The sequence below is a fragment of the Stegostoma tigrinum genome, chromosome 10, assembly GCF_030684315.1.
Source record: "Stegostoma tigrinum isolate sSteTig4 chromosome 10, sSteTig4.hap1, whole genome shotgun sequence".
Lineage (NCBI taxonomy): Eukaryota > Metazoa > Chordata > Chondrichthyes > Orectolobiformes > Stegostomatidae > Stegostoma > Stegostoma tigrinum.
The window spans coordinates 46,130,547-46,148,487 of NC_081363.1; the positions used below are offsets into that span (position 1 = coordinate 46,130,547).

The 17,941-nt window shown below is 39.1% G+C and overlaps 1 protein-coding gene across 8 annotated transcripts in view; it reads left to right on the forward strand.

Annotated features, from left to right (window-relative positions):
• Positions 1-512: 512 nt before the first annotated feature.
• styx (serine/threonine/tyrosine interacting protein) overlaps positions 513-17,941 on the forward strand; it is a 34,101-nt gene continuing 16,672 nt past the window's right edge. For 2 of the 8 annotated variants that reach the window (XM_059649153.1, XM_059649155.1), the window contains exons 1-6: positions 989-1,237; positions 4,593-4,625; positions 6,320-6,373; positions 12,744-12,841; positions 15,536-15,596; positions 17,269-17,334. In XM_059649153.1, the coding sequence (XP_059505136.1) occupies positions 1,181-1,237; positions 4,593-4,625; positions 6,320-6,373; positions 12,744-12,841; positions 15,536-15,596; positions 17,269-17,334 (369 nt within the window). In that variant the 5' untranslated portion in view covers positions 989-1,180. The other 6 variants (XM_059649156.1, XM_059649154.1, XM_048537565.2 and 3 more) reach the window with 6 other exon arrangements.

Sequence of the window (17,941 nt, forward strand, 5' to 3'; positions counted from 1 at the left end):
ACAAGATGTCACAAACAGACGTTTCCTTTGAATTTACTATTTAATTGTAGGACTTTAGAAGAGAGTTGCAGCAGGCCTTTTGTAATTAAAAAGGAGTCACAACCAGGCCTGCTTATGTTCCTCACTGTACATCTGCACATTTTCAGCACTTGACAAAACAGTCAATAGCATACCAATTTACTGAAGCACGTTTTCTTGTCTAGCTATATCACTTGATCACTTTTTCTGCTGCTGCCATTATGCCCTTTGATGCAATGCTGATCATATTCTGACAGACCTTCAGTTGAGACAGTAAAATCTTACTGTTCTGTGATTGACTTGAGGAAAGTGAAGCCTCAATAGCTCGTGCATTCAATTTTTGTGGGTTTGGATAATGTCAGTGGGGGTGGGTGCTTGTGATAAAGAGGAAGGGACATTGAATAAGATGGTGAGTGCTGAGTTGAGTAGGGATTTTGGGGGTGGGTTCTAAGAGTTGGTGAGGGCGAGTGATAGACATCTCTGGGTAGTTGCTGAGGAGATCGGGGACCGAGGCGATTTGGAAGTGTCGGGGGGGAAGTTAAGTGGTGGTTAGTGGCCATCGTAAGGTTTTGAGAATCAGAGAGAGGTGCTGGGGGATGTCGGTGGGATTCCTCGATAGGGTTGTTGGCAGGGAGTGGGGGTTTGGGTGCTGCAAAGTTATGGGTCTGCGGAAGCGTTGTTGGGGGGGGAGGAGGCTAGAGCGGGGCCTCTAGGAAAGCTTCGTATTGGTAGCGGTGAGTGGTCAATAGTTTGGGGTGGGGAGGAGGAGGTCGATGGTGGCGTTGAGGTGTCTATGGGAGGGGGTCATTGTCGGCGGTGACGGGCCTCGGGGCTGTCGTTAGGGGGACGGGTGCAGGTCAATGTTGGCGGTTGTTGGGGTGGGGGAGGGCGATGTCTTTGGGGGTGGGGTCAGTACGCGAGCTCCAACGGTTTCAGAATGGGGGGGTGTGGCGGCGAATGAGGTACGCGACCTGGAGCCAGCCGATTGGTTGCGTACTGGCCGTGACTTGCGGCGTGATGACGTTGTGTTGATGTTGGTTTCCAACAGCATGGCGGCGCGTGAGCTCCAGCACACGTAACAGAAAGAGCGAGAATATCTGAGGGGGGGTGGGGGGCAAAAAATTAACGACCATTACTGCCCCCCGGATAGATAGACCGAGAGATGGATGGAGTGCACCTGGAATTCCCGGCTCTACCGTCTTCCAGGGAAGACGCGGGGGTGGGTACACGTAAACGTAAACCGGCGCCGAGTTTCGGCCTAAAGTTGTGAACAAAGCCGGCTGTGATCCTGGAGGGGACGGGGGGACGGGGGGTGGCAGGAGGAGGTGAGTGGAGACTGGCTGCCAGGCGCCGTTAGTCGGAAATAGGCGCTGGACGACCCGCTGCAGCCGCCTGGTTTCCATAGTGTCGGCGATGTGAGGTGGCAAGCTTCGCTGAGTTTACCGCAGAGTATTTATTGATTTGCTTTCATTCTTGTGTCTCGGGAATTGCTGTGAAGTTTACTGAACTATTTAGGCTTTTATTTTGTTTTTGTCTCGTGTATCAATTCGGCTTTTTAGGGAGGTGTATTTTAATCTGGGCCGTGTTTGCTTCTATCTGACAAGTCAGCAACACGTGGGATTGAGGAACAAAACCAACTCCGTTTAAACTTCAACAAAACGTATTCAAGAGTTCTAGGAACTTCTTTGCTCTTTTCCAGAAAAAATGTGTACACAGCTTAAAATTATTTATTAACCTAATGGTAAAATGTCACAAGCTTTGAGCTACTAGAGAAAAGGGAAGCTTGAAGGTTGCGTAACCTCTGATTGTTCTTCCTGCTTGAGGCATGGGAAGGGCCTTCTGGCTGTTGGTCTCGGCTGGATCCTAAGCAGGGTTTGAGGGGTGGCGGGGAGGGTGGGAGGTAAAGCGAGTAAAGGTATATAAATGTTTCTTAACTATGTCAAGCATGTTTGCCTGTGTTTTGCATTAGATTTACCTAAGATTATGCACCAAACAAATATAATATAGTATAACTCTATTCTTAAACTTTGGTTTCAGTGCCTTTCAAACATTTAAAATTGCTTGGAGCAAAGAAGCATGTATTTCATAGATTTGACAAGTTCCTGCCGAGCAAATTTGTTGGAAAAATAAGAATTCTCAGCTCCTAATTTGCTCGTGTAGTCATAGTATTTGTTTGTCTGGTCCAGTTAAATTTCTGGTTAGTGATAATCCGTTAGGATAATGAAAGATTTTGCAGTGGTAAGTATTGCTAAGCATCAGTAGGAGTTGGTTAGCTGTTAGCTTTGATCTTGTTGAAGATGGTCATTATCTGGTACTTGGTGTGAATGTTAATGCCATTTATCAATCTAAATCTGGATGTTGTACATGTCTTCATGTGGGCTGTTGAACATCTTGAATATTGTTGACTCTCTGTATGTTAAGAGGCACCATGGTAGAGTTAATAGAAATGACATTTCTTTTGCAAAGAAATAACCAGCAGCATGCATCTTAATACCTGCTAGTAGGAATAAAGGGAAGATCAGAAACATTATTGTCACAGGATGATTGAATTGCTGAACTGCTGAAAAGACTAATAAAAGCAGAATACCTCATCACATTAAAATTAAAGCTTGGGTGTGCACTTGAATTTGGACAGAGGGATTAGGCTGAATAACTCTTCTTTGACCTGCACGGAGCTGATAGGTTTCTGTGCTGTAAATTTTCTTTTTAGTTGTAAAATATTAAATGGTATAAGATGACATGGGCCCAGTAGGAAAAGTCAGTTTTGGAAAATGTGAAGTAGGCTAGGTAGCAGTTGCAGACAGGCTACAAAAGAGATACAGATAAGTTAAATTGTGTGCAAATATCTGGTAAATGATGTATTATATAGGGTGTGTGCAATTAAAACATAGGTGGGTAGGTTCTTAAACAGAAGGGTGAAAAATTATTGGGGAAGTAGAAATATGGAGTAACCAGATGAACTATGATCTTAGTGATTGAGGAGTAGGCTTGAGGGACTGCATGGTCTACTCCTGTTCCTACCTAAATAAAATAAATTTAATTTTCAGACACATGCCCTTCTCGTTAAAACCAGTTCTGACAGATCATTGTTCTAAATGTTAACTGTTTCTCCATCGATTCTGCCCAATCGATCTATTTCTAGTTTTATCTGTTGTTATTTCCTATTTACAGCGTTTGTGATATTTTGTTTATGCATTAAAATTAACTAAAGGTGCATTTTTTTAATATCAGAATGTCATGCATTAAATATTTTAGGAGTGTTTGATAGACAAGGCTGGAGATAGGAAATTCAAAATGAGTTTGGATCATACACTGAGAGAGTTGAGCTGCTCAAGAAATGATTTTTAATGGGCCATGTTGATAAAGTTTGTTTCCCTTTCTACTGTAGTTAAATCCAATTCATCCTTTTTATAACAGTACTACGTATTTCAGAACTCCATTTGCTTTTGGAGATCATTGACTATTAATTCCTTTCTGCATAATGGGACTATGTAAATATAATTTTAAGATGTGAATACACCTTACACTTCAAAAAATTAAATGGACAGTATTTTTAAAATAACTTTTTAAATGACAGCTCTGAGCCCTCTCCTCAACCGATACTGAAATAGGATCTTTGTGCAAATAATGAAGGCATGACCCTTGTTAACCCCTGTCAAAGCAGAGTTTTCAGACCTGTGGTTAAATGGGCTTCTCCGTTTTGAGTTATCTCCTATTCTCAGTGGTAATCCCATAGATTTAATTCCAGCTGTGTTGCTGCACAATTATAACAACAGACCTTTTCAGATTTCAGCACTGGCTTCCATCTCTCATGTCAGTTGATTGCAAAAAAAAATCATGATTTGTTACTGAACCTCCTATTTTGTCCTATCGTGAAATACTGAGCATGCTTTGATTATGGTTGTGCTTCTGGCTCACAGACCTGTAATGTATGGACTGTCAGCTAACTGGAATTGCTGTTAAAATTATGATAGACTGATTGTTTGTAACTGCTTTTTTAATTCTTTAGCTTTTTTAAAAGTATTGCAATTAAACTGCAATTTTGTTTTGAAACAGGGTAATATTTGAAGATGCCTAACATTTGGCACTTTATCTTTTTCTTCTTTGTAAGATCCTTTTTGATTGAAGTTAACATAATGAGCTGCTGCATTATAATTACTCTGTAGATGTAGTTTATTACTTGCCTTTTTCAAAAGTACTTATCAGCTTTTCCCTCCAACAGCCATACTGCTTTCAATCAACTCAACTCAAAACAAAATAATTTTACAGACAGTTTGTTTGATTCAGGATTATTTCTGAAGGCAGTCTGACATTAAATGGGTGTGTGAAATTAGACTAAATATAGAAAAAATGCTTTAAATACAACTGGCAAAATACTCAGGCTAAGATGCAAAATCTGAAATAATGGCCATTAAAATTGGGGTTTTGGAAATACGAGATAAATTCTGGAGTTTGATGAGATGATGAATTTTAAATGTCAGATTCTAATTAGGCAGAAATAAGTGCCATCTGTTACTTGTGTTAGGAAGAATTCACAACTATCGTGTCTTACATCATTTTGTTTTGCCATTTAGGATTGGATGTATCCAATGAGACGTGCAATGCAGGTAATCTAAATGCTATTTTTTTGCCTGTTTGCAACACTGAGGCCTCTTTTGTGGTGCATTCATCTTGTCATTGTGTTAATCATAGAACCCCTACAGTGCAAAATGCAGCCATTCAGTCCACTGAGTCCTCACTGACCCCCTGAAGACCCATGCTACCCAGTTCTAGCCCCTTACTGTAGCCTGTAACTCCACATTTACTATTGCTAATCCACCTAGCCTACACATTCCTCAACCCTACAGACAATTTCAGCATGGCCAGAACGTGCAAACTCCACACAGACGGTTGTCCGAGGCTGGAATTGAACCTGGATCCCTGGTGCTGTGAGGCTGCAGTGCGTGGATCTAAGGCGTCCATGTTACCGCTTAGATTAAGACGTGAATGAACCTCAGAATTTTATCTACAGAAGGTTTGGCAGAATTTCCCATCACCAGCAAAAATTGGTGCTTTGGATAATATTCAGTTTTTTGATTAATTTTTAAATGCAACAGAATTTAATAATTGAATATTATCTCTGAATGTAGAATATAACATGCCAGTAATACTTGATAAAATCATTACTTACTGTGATTTATATTTTACATTTCGTATTATATACTGTATTCAAACAGATAACTAATAGTAAATTTTTTTTGGTCTTACCCTTCATCTCTCTTTCAGTAGCGTAACTGCCTAACTCTTTCTGCACCTTTCCTTCACAAGGGTTATTCTGCTTCAAGACATCTATTGGATTACATGCCCAGCTCCAATGGTAGAGGCTTTGCAATAATAAAGTTAGAAATCTTGATCGATCAATTAGCATGTTCCAGCTTCTGTTGTTCAGCAATTTCTTACTGTGCTTCTCTCTGGTCCTTTTCATTGTTTTCCTGTAATTGTGTTTTTCTCTGGCTTGATGTTTTTTATGTCTCCATGCCTTTACTGCAATTTATCATATTGTAATGTGGAGAGGGGCTGTTGTAGAGACATTGACTGGCCTACCAAACTTCTACCCCAACCAAGATTGGGTGCGTTCAAATCACTAAAATTAGAAAAAAACAGTTTGCTGTTACCCTATTCGGATCATGGGGACGTGAAAGCTGGTGTCGACATTTTGAATTAAATGGCACTCTCATTGCAGAGTACTCTTGGGAATTGTAGTCCTCACTGTCAGGGTTTGAATGCAGACATCTGCAAAAATTTGGGCTGGGTAGGGACTGGGAGAAGAGATTGTGCCTGCCATGTAAGTTACGAATCATGTGTCAACCTACATTTGTAACTATTTATAATTGTGATGGTGGTATCAGTACAAATGTAACTTTTTCACATGTGATTGAATAGTCTGCAGAATCTCTTCGGCCTATTCTAACTTTATAGGCATTCTTTGTAGTAGAATGCAATTAAGCAGAAAAGTCCTGTGAATTTGGGAATGAATAATAAAAGTAGTTTATAAACAATTGAAAAATACCAATACAACATAATTTATTTCTTGTTCACTGAAAATAACATGGTATTAAACAGACAAACAACAGGCATAAAATGTGATGATGTTTCAACACTCATTAGAAGAAAATTCTTAATGCAAAAATAGAGAAAAAATTCTGACATTAAGCTTTTAAAAACTCAGTTTTATTTCAGTTTGTCATTTTAAAATATAATTAGCAATAATGTGCTTTATTTCATATTATCCAGTTGGCTAATGACCTTTTTTTGTTCATAGGAGATACTACCTGGCTTGTACTTGGGGCCATATTCCGCTGCTATGAAAAGTAAGGTATGAACTTTAAGAAATAAAGGATCAGAACTGTTCGCTGTGAAGTGGAATAGATGCTACTTCTGCTTTTGTAAAACGAAAATTAATTTTATGGCTCCCTTGCTGGTAGTGCAATACATTTCCTTAACCCCTGTGTAGTGGAATATCAGAACATTAATAGACAACTTAATGATGTTGAGAATTTACATCTTCATTTTTAAACCAGAGTGTCTTGACTTTTGTCATGGGCCAATTGGGATTGCAAGATTTCACAAGTACCGTTCACTTACTATGGAAATCGGAACAATCTGCAATGCTGATAAAGAACATACATGTCAATAGAAAGATGAGCTTGAGCACCTGAGATTATCTTGTAGAAATTATTGAATGTCTGTAGTGAGAGGAGAGAGACTTTGTAGCGGTTCATACCTTTATTAAGTACACGCTATTTAGAGAGTAACTTTGAAGATTATGCTGAAATATAATTCTCTAGTGGTTTCCTATGCATGGAGTTAATGTTTATTCCTGTGATAAATGAAATTTTCGCTTGTTAAAGACTCTTCAAGGAATCTCCTCACTTTTTTGTGTTGAGTCATTTTCTCCTGAGAAAATTTTAATTCTCTGTGTAGCCTGTCTGTCTTGAGACTTGAATGCAACGCCTGTAGAGTGAGGCTGTGATTTAATGTGAATTAACGCTGCAGGATGCTTTGCATCTCATATTTTTAAAAAAAGACTTATTGAATGACTGTTTGCGAAGTAGTGTTTATTTTCATCTTTTTTCTACAGTCTTAGAAGCTGTATTGATGTCACTGATCATCCTGCAACTGGTTAAATCTTGGTTGCTTGAAAGAACCCATGTAGCCACCGTGGCATTTGTTTGTCAAGCCCAATCTTAGTATTGGTCTCCCACTCAAAATAAAGCACACTTTATGATCCCCATCGAGACAATAACTTCTGTTTTTAAAAAAGCTGGAGTTTCCATTGAATGACTGAAAGTGTCACACAGGAGTTTGTATGATTTGAGAGCAAAAGTATGCTATTCAGCCTGGTTTGCTATTCAATAACTTAATGGCTGAACTGATTGCAACTTCAAATCTACATTCCTGCCTATCACTGACCATTCATCTCCTTGTCTAACAAGAATCAATTGAAAATATTCAAGGACTCTTGTTACCACTGCATTTTCAGAAGTGCGAAAAACTTCAAACTCCTGAGAGAAAATGTTTTGTCCCATCTCTGTTTTAAATATACAATTCCTGATCTTTTGAAGAGTGATCCTAAATTCCAGATTCTCCCAAAAGAGGAAACATCATCTCAGCTTCTACCCTGACAAGACCCCTTAGCATTTTGTGTTTCAGACGATTCTAAATCCCAGCAAGTAGAACTTAGCCTGTCAACCTTTTCTCATCTTGTGTCGTCAGCAAATTTGGCGACTGTACCCTCCATCCTTTTATCCAAGTTAATTAATAAATTGTAAACAATTGAGGTCTCCAATCGCTGTGGCACACACTCCTTACAGACAGTCCCCAAGTTGTGAATGGGTTCCATTTTGGAGTCCATTTGCAAGTTGATTTGTTCGCAAGTCAGAAGACAATATAAAGGAGTCGTTTGTAAGTACAAGAAATGTTTGCATGTCAAGTATTTAAATTTATATTGTTGTATGAGATGATATTTGTAATTGTGAACATTCAAATGTAAGGTCTTTTTAAATCAGTTACCTTTTGTATATCTTACTGACCTCAAAAAGATGTCCTGTTATTCAGGTAATCTTTCATTTGTGTAAATGTACTGTCTCCTACAGAATGAACTTTTATTTTGAACATAATCTTTGATGTGCTACTATATCAAAAGCCTTCTGGAATCAAAGTGCAATACAGCCACTAGTTCAGCTTTATCCACAGCTTGCTTACCTCCTCAAACAACTCCAATGGACTGATCAAATGTCATATTCGTTCACAAATTATTGTTGACTCTGCCTCAACTTATCCAAGTGACCTTCTTTCATAACAGCTTCTAACAAATCTCCTATTGTAAATGTTAAGCTACTAGCTTGCTGTTTAATGTTTCATCTTCTCTTCTGGATAAAGTTGTTACTTTAGCTTTTACTAAATTTTAAAATTTATTGTGGGAATCTTAAAAGCAACATTATTTTTGTAGGCTGCTTATGTTCTAATCAACTGAAAATAAATTCTTCCTTTAATTTTTAATAAGGCTTAATTTCTCTTGCTATGGTTATCTGCTGTTGTCATGTAGTAGATATGTCATTTGCCTGGAGCCAGTCCAAAGTTTGTTCTCAGCTCCTGATGGCTTGTTTCCGTTCCAAGCCAAGTAACTGCTCATCCTAGAACTGGCTTTCTCTTTGGGCCTTTTATAAATGGAGATTCCTCCACTGTAGCTCAAGTTAGGTGACTTTTTCAGCCTCCTTTTAAATTGTCAGGAGCTCAGTCTCTCCTTTCTGAATGTGGGCTCCAATTTGCATGGTGAACAATAAAGTCAGTATTTTCTGTATTTCAGGTTCAGGACTAGCTGGTATTGCTGCCTCCTGTTTGTCTGTCAGATGTTTAAATGCTGACTTGTGTCTGACAGTTTCAGGGCTATTTTAGAAAACTGCAACTCGATCCTTCCATCACTTTCTACTAATATTTCCTTTCTGGAAGTTCCATCTCTATGGCACAAGTATGATGGACCTTGTGTCTACGTAGAAATGTGGATTAGCTGTTTTCTAAACTGTTGGAGAAAAAGCAAATAATGTCAAACATTATTTCACTTTTGCACTTCTTATGACATTTGCAAGACTACAAATTCAGGGGAAAATCAACATTTTTATACTGCATGAAAAGAGAGTATTGCTGCCAAGGAGAATGCATCCATTAATATTAATTAGATTTTTATAAAGCAGGTAGGCTTTGGTCAGGGCATTGTCTTGAGAAATTAACCAGCCCATGGCTGTCACATATTTTTTTTCAAGTGGAAAAAGAAAAGTGCTTGTATATGTTATTTCTGTCCTTTAAGAACAGCATCCCGTGCATGCAAATATGCTTTGCTGCGAGCCTGAATGATAATGCTAAATTGATTGTCACCATAATTCCTTGCACATTCCCAGTTATCCAATAAACTTTACTCAATTGCCGAATCACATCTAATGTTAGACATCATTGTGAATGTTGCTAGTATGGTCTGGTTGGGTGCATAAGTAGACGCTCATTATGAACAGCTAAAGGGTATATTATTTGATGTGATCTGCTAGTCTTTGGAACGTATGGCCTACATACCATCACATTGGCACTGAAACCATATTACCATAGTTTTGTGAAGGGCAAAATGTCTCTTTGACCTGACAGCAGCGCCCAGATAGTGACAACCATCACTTGTGTTGCTGCTGCTGAGTATTAGAGTAAAACAACTAGCTTCATCTGTTAATCAAACATTTGAAATACCCTGCTCTTCCAGGGTAACCTGATAGATGTTTCAGGATGAGAAGTGACTGCCTTAAGGCCTTTTCATGAGTTTGTGCAATATATAATAAGAAGTGATGTGACCAGGGTGGCTGTTATACCACAGGATGATTTTGATGTGCCTTGTTTCCGAATCAAGTTTGCACAGTGAAAAAATGGCTTGTGGCCCTATTTATGAGGTTACTCAAAAGATCACTTTTATAGTGCATGAAATTGTAGGAATCTGAACTTGTGTACTGAGTAATGATGATAGTTTCCAATAACAGTTGTACAAAACAACCTGATTGATTTCTCAATGAGGACATTGAGGAAAGTGAGCTGATTTAACTGTTTCATTTTAAATGTGAATTTGAGCACAGGATGCCATGCATTAAGATCTTTCAGAAATTTTTCTCTGCAGCTCTGGATTTAGGGATGGAAAACATTGTCATCAACATGTTGGAAATGTTCAAGGGATAGGAGGCTCATTGTCATCCAATTAAAGATACATTTCTCATGGAACCCAATGAAGATGTTTGTGAGCATTGGGTTTCATAAAGATTCCATGGCAACACCATTTATGTGACCATACACGGTGTCATAGAAACTGAGCCCAGCTGCACAGGTTGATGAGTTCATAATTTGTACAAATATTGATTCATGTAATGGTGGCAAGTCTGGATTGTCATGATACAGTGCTGTAGTGCAGATGTCAATAGCTTCTTTGAGTACATAGATACCGTAATAGTATTCACTTGCAAGTCCCGTATGATCTTTGTAAATGTGAAAGAATTTTTTTTTGTTGTTGTAGGCACGGGCAACTTGCTGTTTGTCTAAACATGGTCCTGATTCCTATTTTTTTAAAAAGCACACTACTTAATCCACTCAACATGGCACAGAACCAGCACAATGGTAAATGTTGATCCATTCATTCTTAAGCAATGACATAGGAGATGTACGAGTACAACTGTACAAAAAAAAGTGGGAGTGTGACATTAGGTCATCCATTCACCTCTTCCCTTATCTTAACTTGCAATCCGTTCTGTTCACCCACTTCACTTTCCTGTCTTTGCTTTGTTTTGTAACCCATGATTCTTCCATTGATTAAAAATCTACCTTTCTTTCTCGGCCTTAAGGACCCAGCCTGAACAGCCTTTTGCGTGTAGAATTCCACAAATTCACTACCCTCAGGAGAAACTCTTCCTCATCTCTTGTCTTGAAAAGGCAGCTCCTTGTTCTGAGATTATGTCCTCTGGTCCAAGACTTCCTACATGGGGGAACAATCTTGCTGCATCTACCCTTCAAGTCCCCCAGTGATTTTTTTAATGTTTCAACAAGCAACACCCCCCCCCCCCCCCCCCCCCCCCCCGCCCCCAACTGTGTCTTCCAACAAGTACAGGCCAGCGTATTTAATCACTCTGTGCCTGGTATCCGTCTGGTTACCCTTCTCTGGACTGCCTTCAATACTAGCATATCTTTGCTTGAACAACGGCACTAAAACTGTTCACCGTATTCTAGCTGTGTTCTAACTGCCTTCTATCGTTTCAGCAAGGCCTCCCTATTTTCTACTCCATTCTTGTTGAAGTGAAGGCCAGCATTTCATTTGGATTCCCCTATTGTACATTGAACCTCCTGTGCTAGCTTTTCTTGTGTTTATACACAAGAACACCAATCCCTTCGTGCCTTCTGCAGTTTTTATCCATTGAAATCACATTCACCTCTTCTCACCTCTTGTGCCAAAGTACATAACCTCATATTTTCCACATTTGTTCCATCTGCCATGTTTTTGTCCACTCACTTAAATTGTCTTTATCTCACTGTACACATTTTGTGTGACCCTCTCACTATTTGCCTATCCACCTATTCTTATAGCCGGGTTTGCAATGATCTTAATATGCTGTGGCATATATGTTGCTATGGCACTCCACTTGTTCCAGGTTATTATCCTGAAAATGCCCTCCTTATTGCAACTGTTTTGTATTAGTTAACCAATCCTCTATACATGCTAATGCACTGCCTACAATGCCATGAGGCTTTAATCTGCAATCTTTATCAAAAGCCTCATGAAAATCCACATATATTCACTCCTTCCCCATTATATCTATACTGCTTGTCACCATCTCAAAGTATTCTAGTAAGTGTATTAGGCATGATTTCCCCTTTTGTGAAGCCATGCCATCTCTGCTTGTTCATATTATGTATTTTAAATGATCTGCTATTATGTTCTTTGTAATAGATTCTAACAATGTTGAAACAACAGATATTAAACTAACTGGCCTATATAGTTACTTAGTTCTTTTGCTTCCTTCCCTTCTTTCAATAAAGGTGTCAGATTTAACACAACAAGGTGTCAAATTTGCTGTTTCCAATCGTCTGGGAGTTTTTCAGAATCTAAAGATTCTTCAGAGATTACTAACAATATATCCTTAATTAGAATGCATCCCTTGCGCTCAGTTTCCCCAGCACTTTTTTCTCTAGTTATTTATTGCTTCACTTCCTTTTGTCCTTTGTTTGGTAATTTTAGGGCGTATTTAGTGTCTTCTGCTATGCAAAGTTTTTATTCAATTCCTCTGCCCTTTCCTTATTCCCCAATATTATTTTCCCAGTCTCATTCATTAAAGAGTCTATGTTAACTTTGGCGTGTCTTCATTCATATATAAATTAAGGATACTACAGCTGCAAGTTGATAAAACTTGTAAGTTTACCCTCAAAGTTTGTCTTTTCCCTCTACTATTTCTTTGGTCACCTTTTGTTGTTTTTTTTATAACTTTCCCAATCACCTACCTTACTACTAATCTTTGTCACACTGAAAGAAAAAAAATACACAGTTGATGCTATCCTTAACTTCCCTGCTATTAACATAAAAATCATAATTTCCAAATTCATGTTATTTGCAGTTTGTTTGATGGGAAGTTGCAGACCTCAGGATCTAAATAGTAAATATTTTTCTTTACTAGCTCCCAATTCTTGAGGAAAATGGAATAACTCACATAATATGTGTACGGCAGGATATTGAGGCAAACTTCATCAAGGCAAATTTCCAAGAGAAATTTAGGTAAATATTTGAAATTATACTTGTTAGTAAATATTCTCTGAAAGGTATGTGTTGATTGTGTTTTTGCTATGTGCTCATTTTATTGGGATCAAGCAAAATTCTTGACTCTGCTATCGAGCATCAGAGACAACTGTGACAGTAGTTATAAACTTGACAATTCCCTGTACTTTTCAATCTTCTCCTTTACACACATCGTTAGGAATTCAACTGTTTGATACTTGCTTATAGCAGTGAGGCCTGAGGAGAAAGCTCTTGTAGAATGTGGGAGGTAAGGATCACCATTCGTGTCCCTTCTGACTTCACCTGCAAGAAGTGTACCCAATTCCAGCTCCTCTGAGACTGCGTTAAGAAACTGCAGCTGGATGAACTTCAGATCATTCGGGAGGCTGAGGTGATGATAGAGAGGAGCTATAGGGAGATAGTCACATCTAAGTTACAGGTTAAAGGTAGCTGGGTGACCATCAGGAAAGGGAAAGAGATTAGGCAAACAGTGCAGGGATCCCCATTGGCCATTCCCCTCAATAATAAATATACCACTTTGGATGCTGGGTGGGGGGTTGGGGGAGCGGAATTTCTTAATGAATACTTTGTTTCAGTATTCACCAGTGAGAGGGACCTTGTCATTAATGAGGACAGCATGAAACAGGCTGAAATGCTGGAACAGCTTGATGTTAGGAAGGAGGATGTGCTAGAAATTTTGAGGATAGATAAGTCCACTGGGCCAGATGGGATATACACAAGGTTACTACAGAAGGCAAGGGAAGAGATTGCTTTGACGATGATCTTTGCGTCCTCGCTGTCCACTGGAGTAGTACCAGATAATTGGAGATTGATAAATGTTATTCCCTTATTCAAGAAAGAGAGTAAGGATATCCCTACAAATTACAGACCGGTCAGTCTGTCTTCTGTGGTGGGAAAATTATTGGAGACGATTCTGAGAGATGCTATTTATGATTATTTGGAAAAGCACAGTTTGATTAGAGATAGTAAGCATGGCTTTGAGAGGGGCAGGTCATGCCTCATAAGCCTTATTGAATTCTTTGAGGATGTGACAAAAACATATTGAAGGTAGAGCAGCAGATATGGTGTATATCGATTTTTTTTTTATATAAAGGCATCGTTTTGATAAGGTTCCCCATGGTAAGCTCATTCAGAACAAGTAAGGAGGAATGGGATTCAAGGGAATTTGGCTGTCCAATAGAAGACAGGGGTGGTAGATGGAAAGTATTTGGCCTGCAGTTCTATAAAACCCTGGTTAGACCACACTTGGAATATTGTGTTCAGTTCTGGCCGCCTCATTATAGGAAAGATGTGGAAGCTTTAGAAAGGGTGCAGAGGAGATTTACCAGGATGCTACCTGGACTGGAGGACAGGTCTTTTGAGGGAAGGTTTAGAGAGTTAGGGCTTTTCTCACTGGAGCGAAGAAGGATGAGCGGTGACTTGATAGAGGTGTACAAGATAATGAGAGGCATAGATGGAGTGGATAGCTTGAAACTTTTTCCCAGATTGGAGATGGCTATTATGAGGGGGCATAATTTTAAGGTGATAGGAGGAAGGTATAGGGGAGATGTCAGAGGTACGCTCTTTACACAGACTGGTGGGTATGTGGAATGCACTGCCAGTGGTGGTGGTAGAGTCAGATACTTTAGGGACATTTAAGTGACTGTTGGATAGGCACATGGATGATAGTAAAATGAAGGCTGTGCTGGTTAGTTTGATCTTAGAGTGAGATAATAGGTTAGCACAACATCATGGGCCAAAGGACCTGTATTCTGTTCTTTGTTCTCATCCTATAGGTACTGGAATTTAAACTGTTGTTCCCCTGGCAGGTTTTTCACAATCTCAGGAGAGTCATCTGAGAGAGAGAAGAAAAGCTGGTTCAGTCACTTTTACCATATTCGTTATTCTAAATGAACCAGCTAAGAATTGTCTAGTCTTGTTTCCTCATGGGATGTAGATGATGTTAGCAAGGCCAAGATCAGTTTAGCATCTTAATTACCTTTGAACTGAATGGCTTGCTAGGGCATTTGAGAGTCAGATACATTGATGTAGGTCCATAGTGTCACATGTAGGCCGGACCGATTAATGCGGACAGATTTCCTTCCTTAAATTGCACTATTGAATCAAATGGGGTTTTATAACAATGATGATAGTTGTATTAGTTCACCTTTACTGAGACTAACTTTATATTGCAGATGCATTATTTGAATTTCACTTCCACCAGCCAGTAGCCTGAGCCTCATAATGACATTATGGCTTTTTAAAATTCATTTTTGGGATGAGGGTGTCACTAGCTAGACCAGCATTTATTGTCCATCCCAATTGTGCAGGGAGCAGTTAAGGCCAGAACCAGATAAGGATGGCAGTCTCCTTCCATGAAGGACATTAACGAGCAAGACTAATTTTGCCAAATAATTGGCAATGGCTTACTGATCATTAGACTATTAATTCCAGACTCTCTTTATTGAATTCAATTGAATTCATATCTGCCATGGCAGGGTTCAAACCTCTGTCCCTAGAAAATTTCCTGGATCTCTGGATTAACAATCCTGCAATAATACCACTAAGCTATAACAGGTGGCACTGCCACTGTCATCCCCTTAGACTATCTTATGCATTCAATTGTGAGATTTACAATGAGGAACTTCGCACAAAAAAGACATTCTTGAATTGATGTTTTCCTTATGCTTACAGGTATTTGGTTTTGGATATTGCTGATAATCCAGTGGAGAATATAATACGATATTTCCCTGTGGTAGGTACTGGCTGCACTTCTGGTTGTCTGTATTTCTTGTGTTTCTTCCTACTTCAATACTATATTACTTTCTTTAAAAAAAATACCACTTTCGTGAGCATGTTTTCTAATACATTATTATCAGAATTTAACTACCAGTTGTTCTTAAAAGGTACAATTGCTTTTGTTCTAGGTTTTAAATATCTATTATTTCATCATTGTGAATGCAGTTCTCATTTTCTCGTCAGGATAACTTTTCTTTATGAAACTGATCATTTTAAGTATTAATCTAGCAGCAACCAAACAAAAGATCTAGTGCTAAAATGAACACACAAATGCTGAAGCAACCCAGAAAGAAACAGTTTATGTTTCAAGTAGAGTATTTCTCTTCAGAACGGAAATTTATTGGGAGATGATATTTTAACATACAAAGGCAAAGGAGGAGCAAGTGGGCAGATGGTATGGAGGCCCACTGCAAAAGACAGAAGGATTGCTAGTCGGAGTGAATGAGAAATAGAAGTATAAAACACATGTAAATTAAGGTGTGGAAGGGTCAAAGTGAGTCCTCACAGCTGGGAGAAAACTAAACAAGACAAGCTTGTTGAGTGGAGACAGAATATAAGAGAAATGGAAGACATGTTGTAATGTCAATCTTTGAAGATGTATAATTCAACATTGAGTTCCAGAGGCTGTTAAATGCCTAAGCAGAAAATGAGATGGTGTTTCCTTGGCTGTATGCAGTGCTTTGATGGAACATTATGACAGGCCCCTGACAGAAGTGTGACCATGAGAGCAAGGTGGTCTTTTTGAAATGGCAAGCAACTGAAAGGCCAGGGTCATTCTTGGACACAGCCAGAGGTGTTCTACAAGCACTCACTGAGTGTGCATTTGATTTCGCCAATGTAAAGCAGACTGCATTTTGTGCAGCGAATATAGTAGACTTGAATGAAGAAAATATAAGTAAAATTCTACTTCCTCCAGGTACTGCATTCAATCTTGTTTGCTGCATTTGCTGCCTCTATGCTCTATTTAACTTTTAAAGTGGCAACAGAAGAGTCAATGAGGGTTACACTACTGACATAGTGCCCATGAACTTCCGGAAGGCATTTGACATAGTGCCTCGAAACAGACTTGAGAAAAGATTATGCATTAAAAGGGATTATGGCAACCTGAATGCAAAGTTGACTAAAGGGTTAAAAAAAACAGCAAGTAACTGGATATTTATTGGAGTAGAGGAAGGAATGTGGTGCAGTTGCCTGGAGTCAGTTTTGGTACCCTTGATTGTCTTCACATACATTAATGATTCAGATCTTGATGTGCCCCTGGAAAATTAAATGTTTTTGAATGACACAAAATTTGGAAGTGTTGTAAACTATAAGGAAAGTAGCAGTGAGAACTTCGAATGGATAGAGACAAGTTTGCAGAGTGGGTGTATGGGTGGCAGGTGAAGATCAATGTGAAGTATAACATAAAATAAGGAGTGACACTTTAAAGAAGGTGCAAGAGCAGAGGGCCTGGGGTGTGTATGTGCACAGATTATTGAAGATGCAGACCAGTAGAGAGAGCAGTTGACAAAGCATGTTGTATTCAGAGTTTTATTAATAGTACCTTGGAATAGAAGAGCAAGGAGGTGATACTGTACTTGTATAAAACACTTGTTAGACATCATCTGGAGTATTTTGTACAATTCTAGGTGCCACAGAAGAATGTGAAAGCATTGGAGAGAATGCAGAAGAGGTTTGCAAGAATTGTTCTGGGGGTGAGATACTTCATTTATGAGGACATATTGGAGAGGTTGGAACTGCTTCCCTTGGAGAGAAGAAAGCTAAGAGGAGATCTGATAGAAGTTTTCAGTATAATGAGTAGGGGCTGGAGAGAAATTTCTCCTGCTTATAAAAGGATCAAGAATGAGAGGATGCAGAATTACTTTGGCTTGCAAAGAAGTGAACATGCTGTATGGAAATGTATTCTCACAACAAACATTTCCGGTTTAGAATACGCAGGATGGAAGTATGGTGGAGGCAGTTTCAATTGAGGCATTCCAAAGGGCACTGGAATTTAAATAGAAACAATGTACCAGGCTATGTAGAAGAGGCTGGAGCATGGCATCAAGCCATGATGCTCGTTTAGAGAGCTGGTGCAGATTTGTTGGGCTGAGAGGTTGCGCCCTCTCCTGGTACACTTCTCTGACTCGTGCAGGAATATTTCACATTTCCTTTATGAATCATTTTCAGAATTAATTTCGGGAAATGACCAATATTGGTGTTGTTTCCTGGCGGCCACATAATCTGAGTCATGTTTGGAAGTGGTTATTGTAGCAAAATTAATCAGAAACTTCAGAATGTGTATTGACCTTGACACAATTC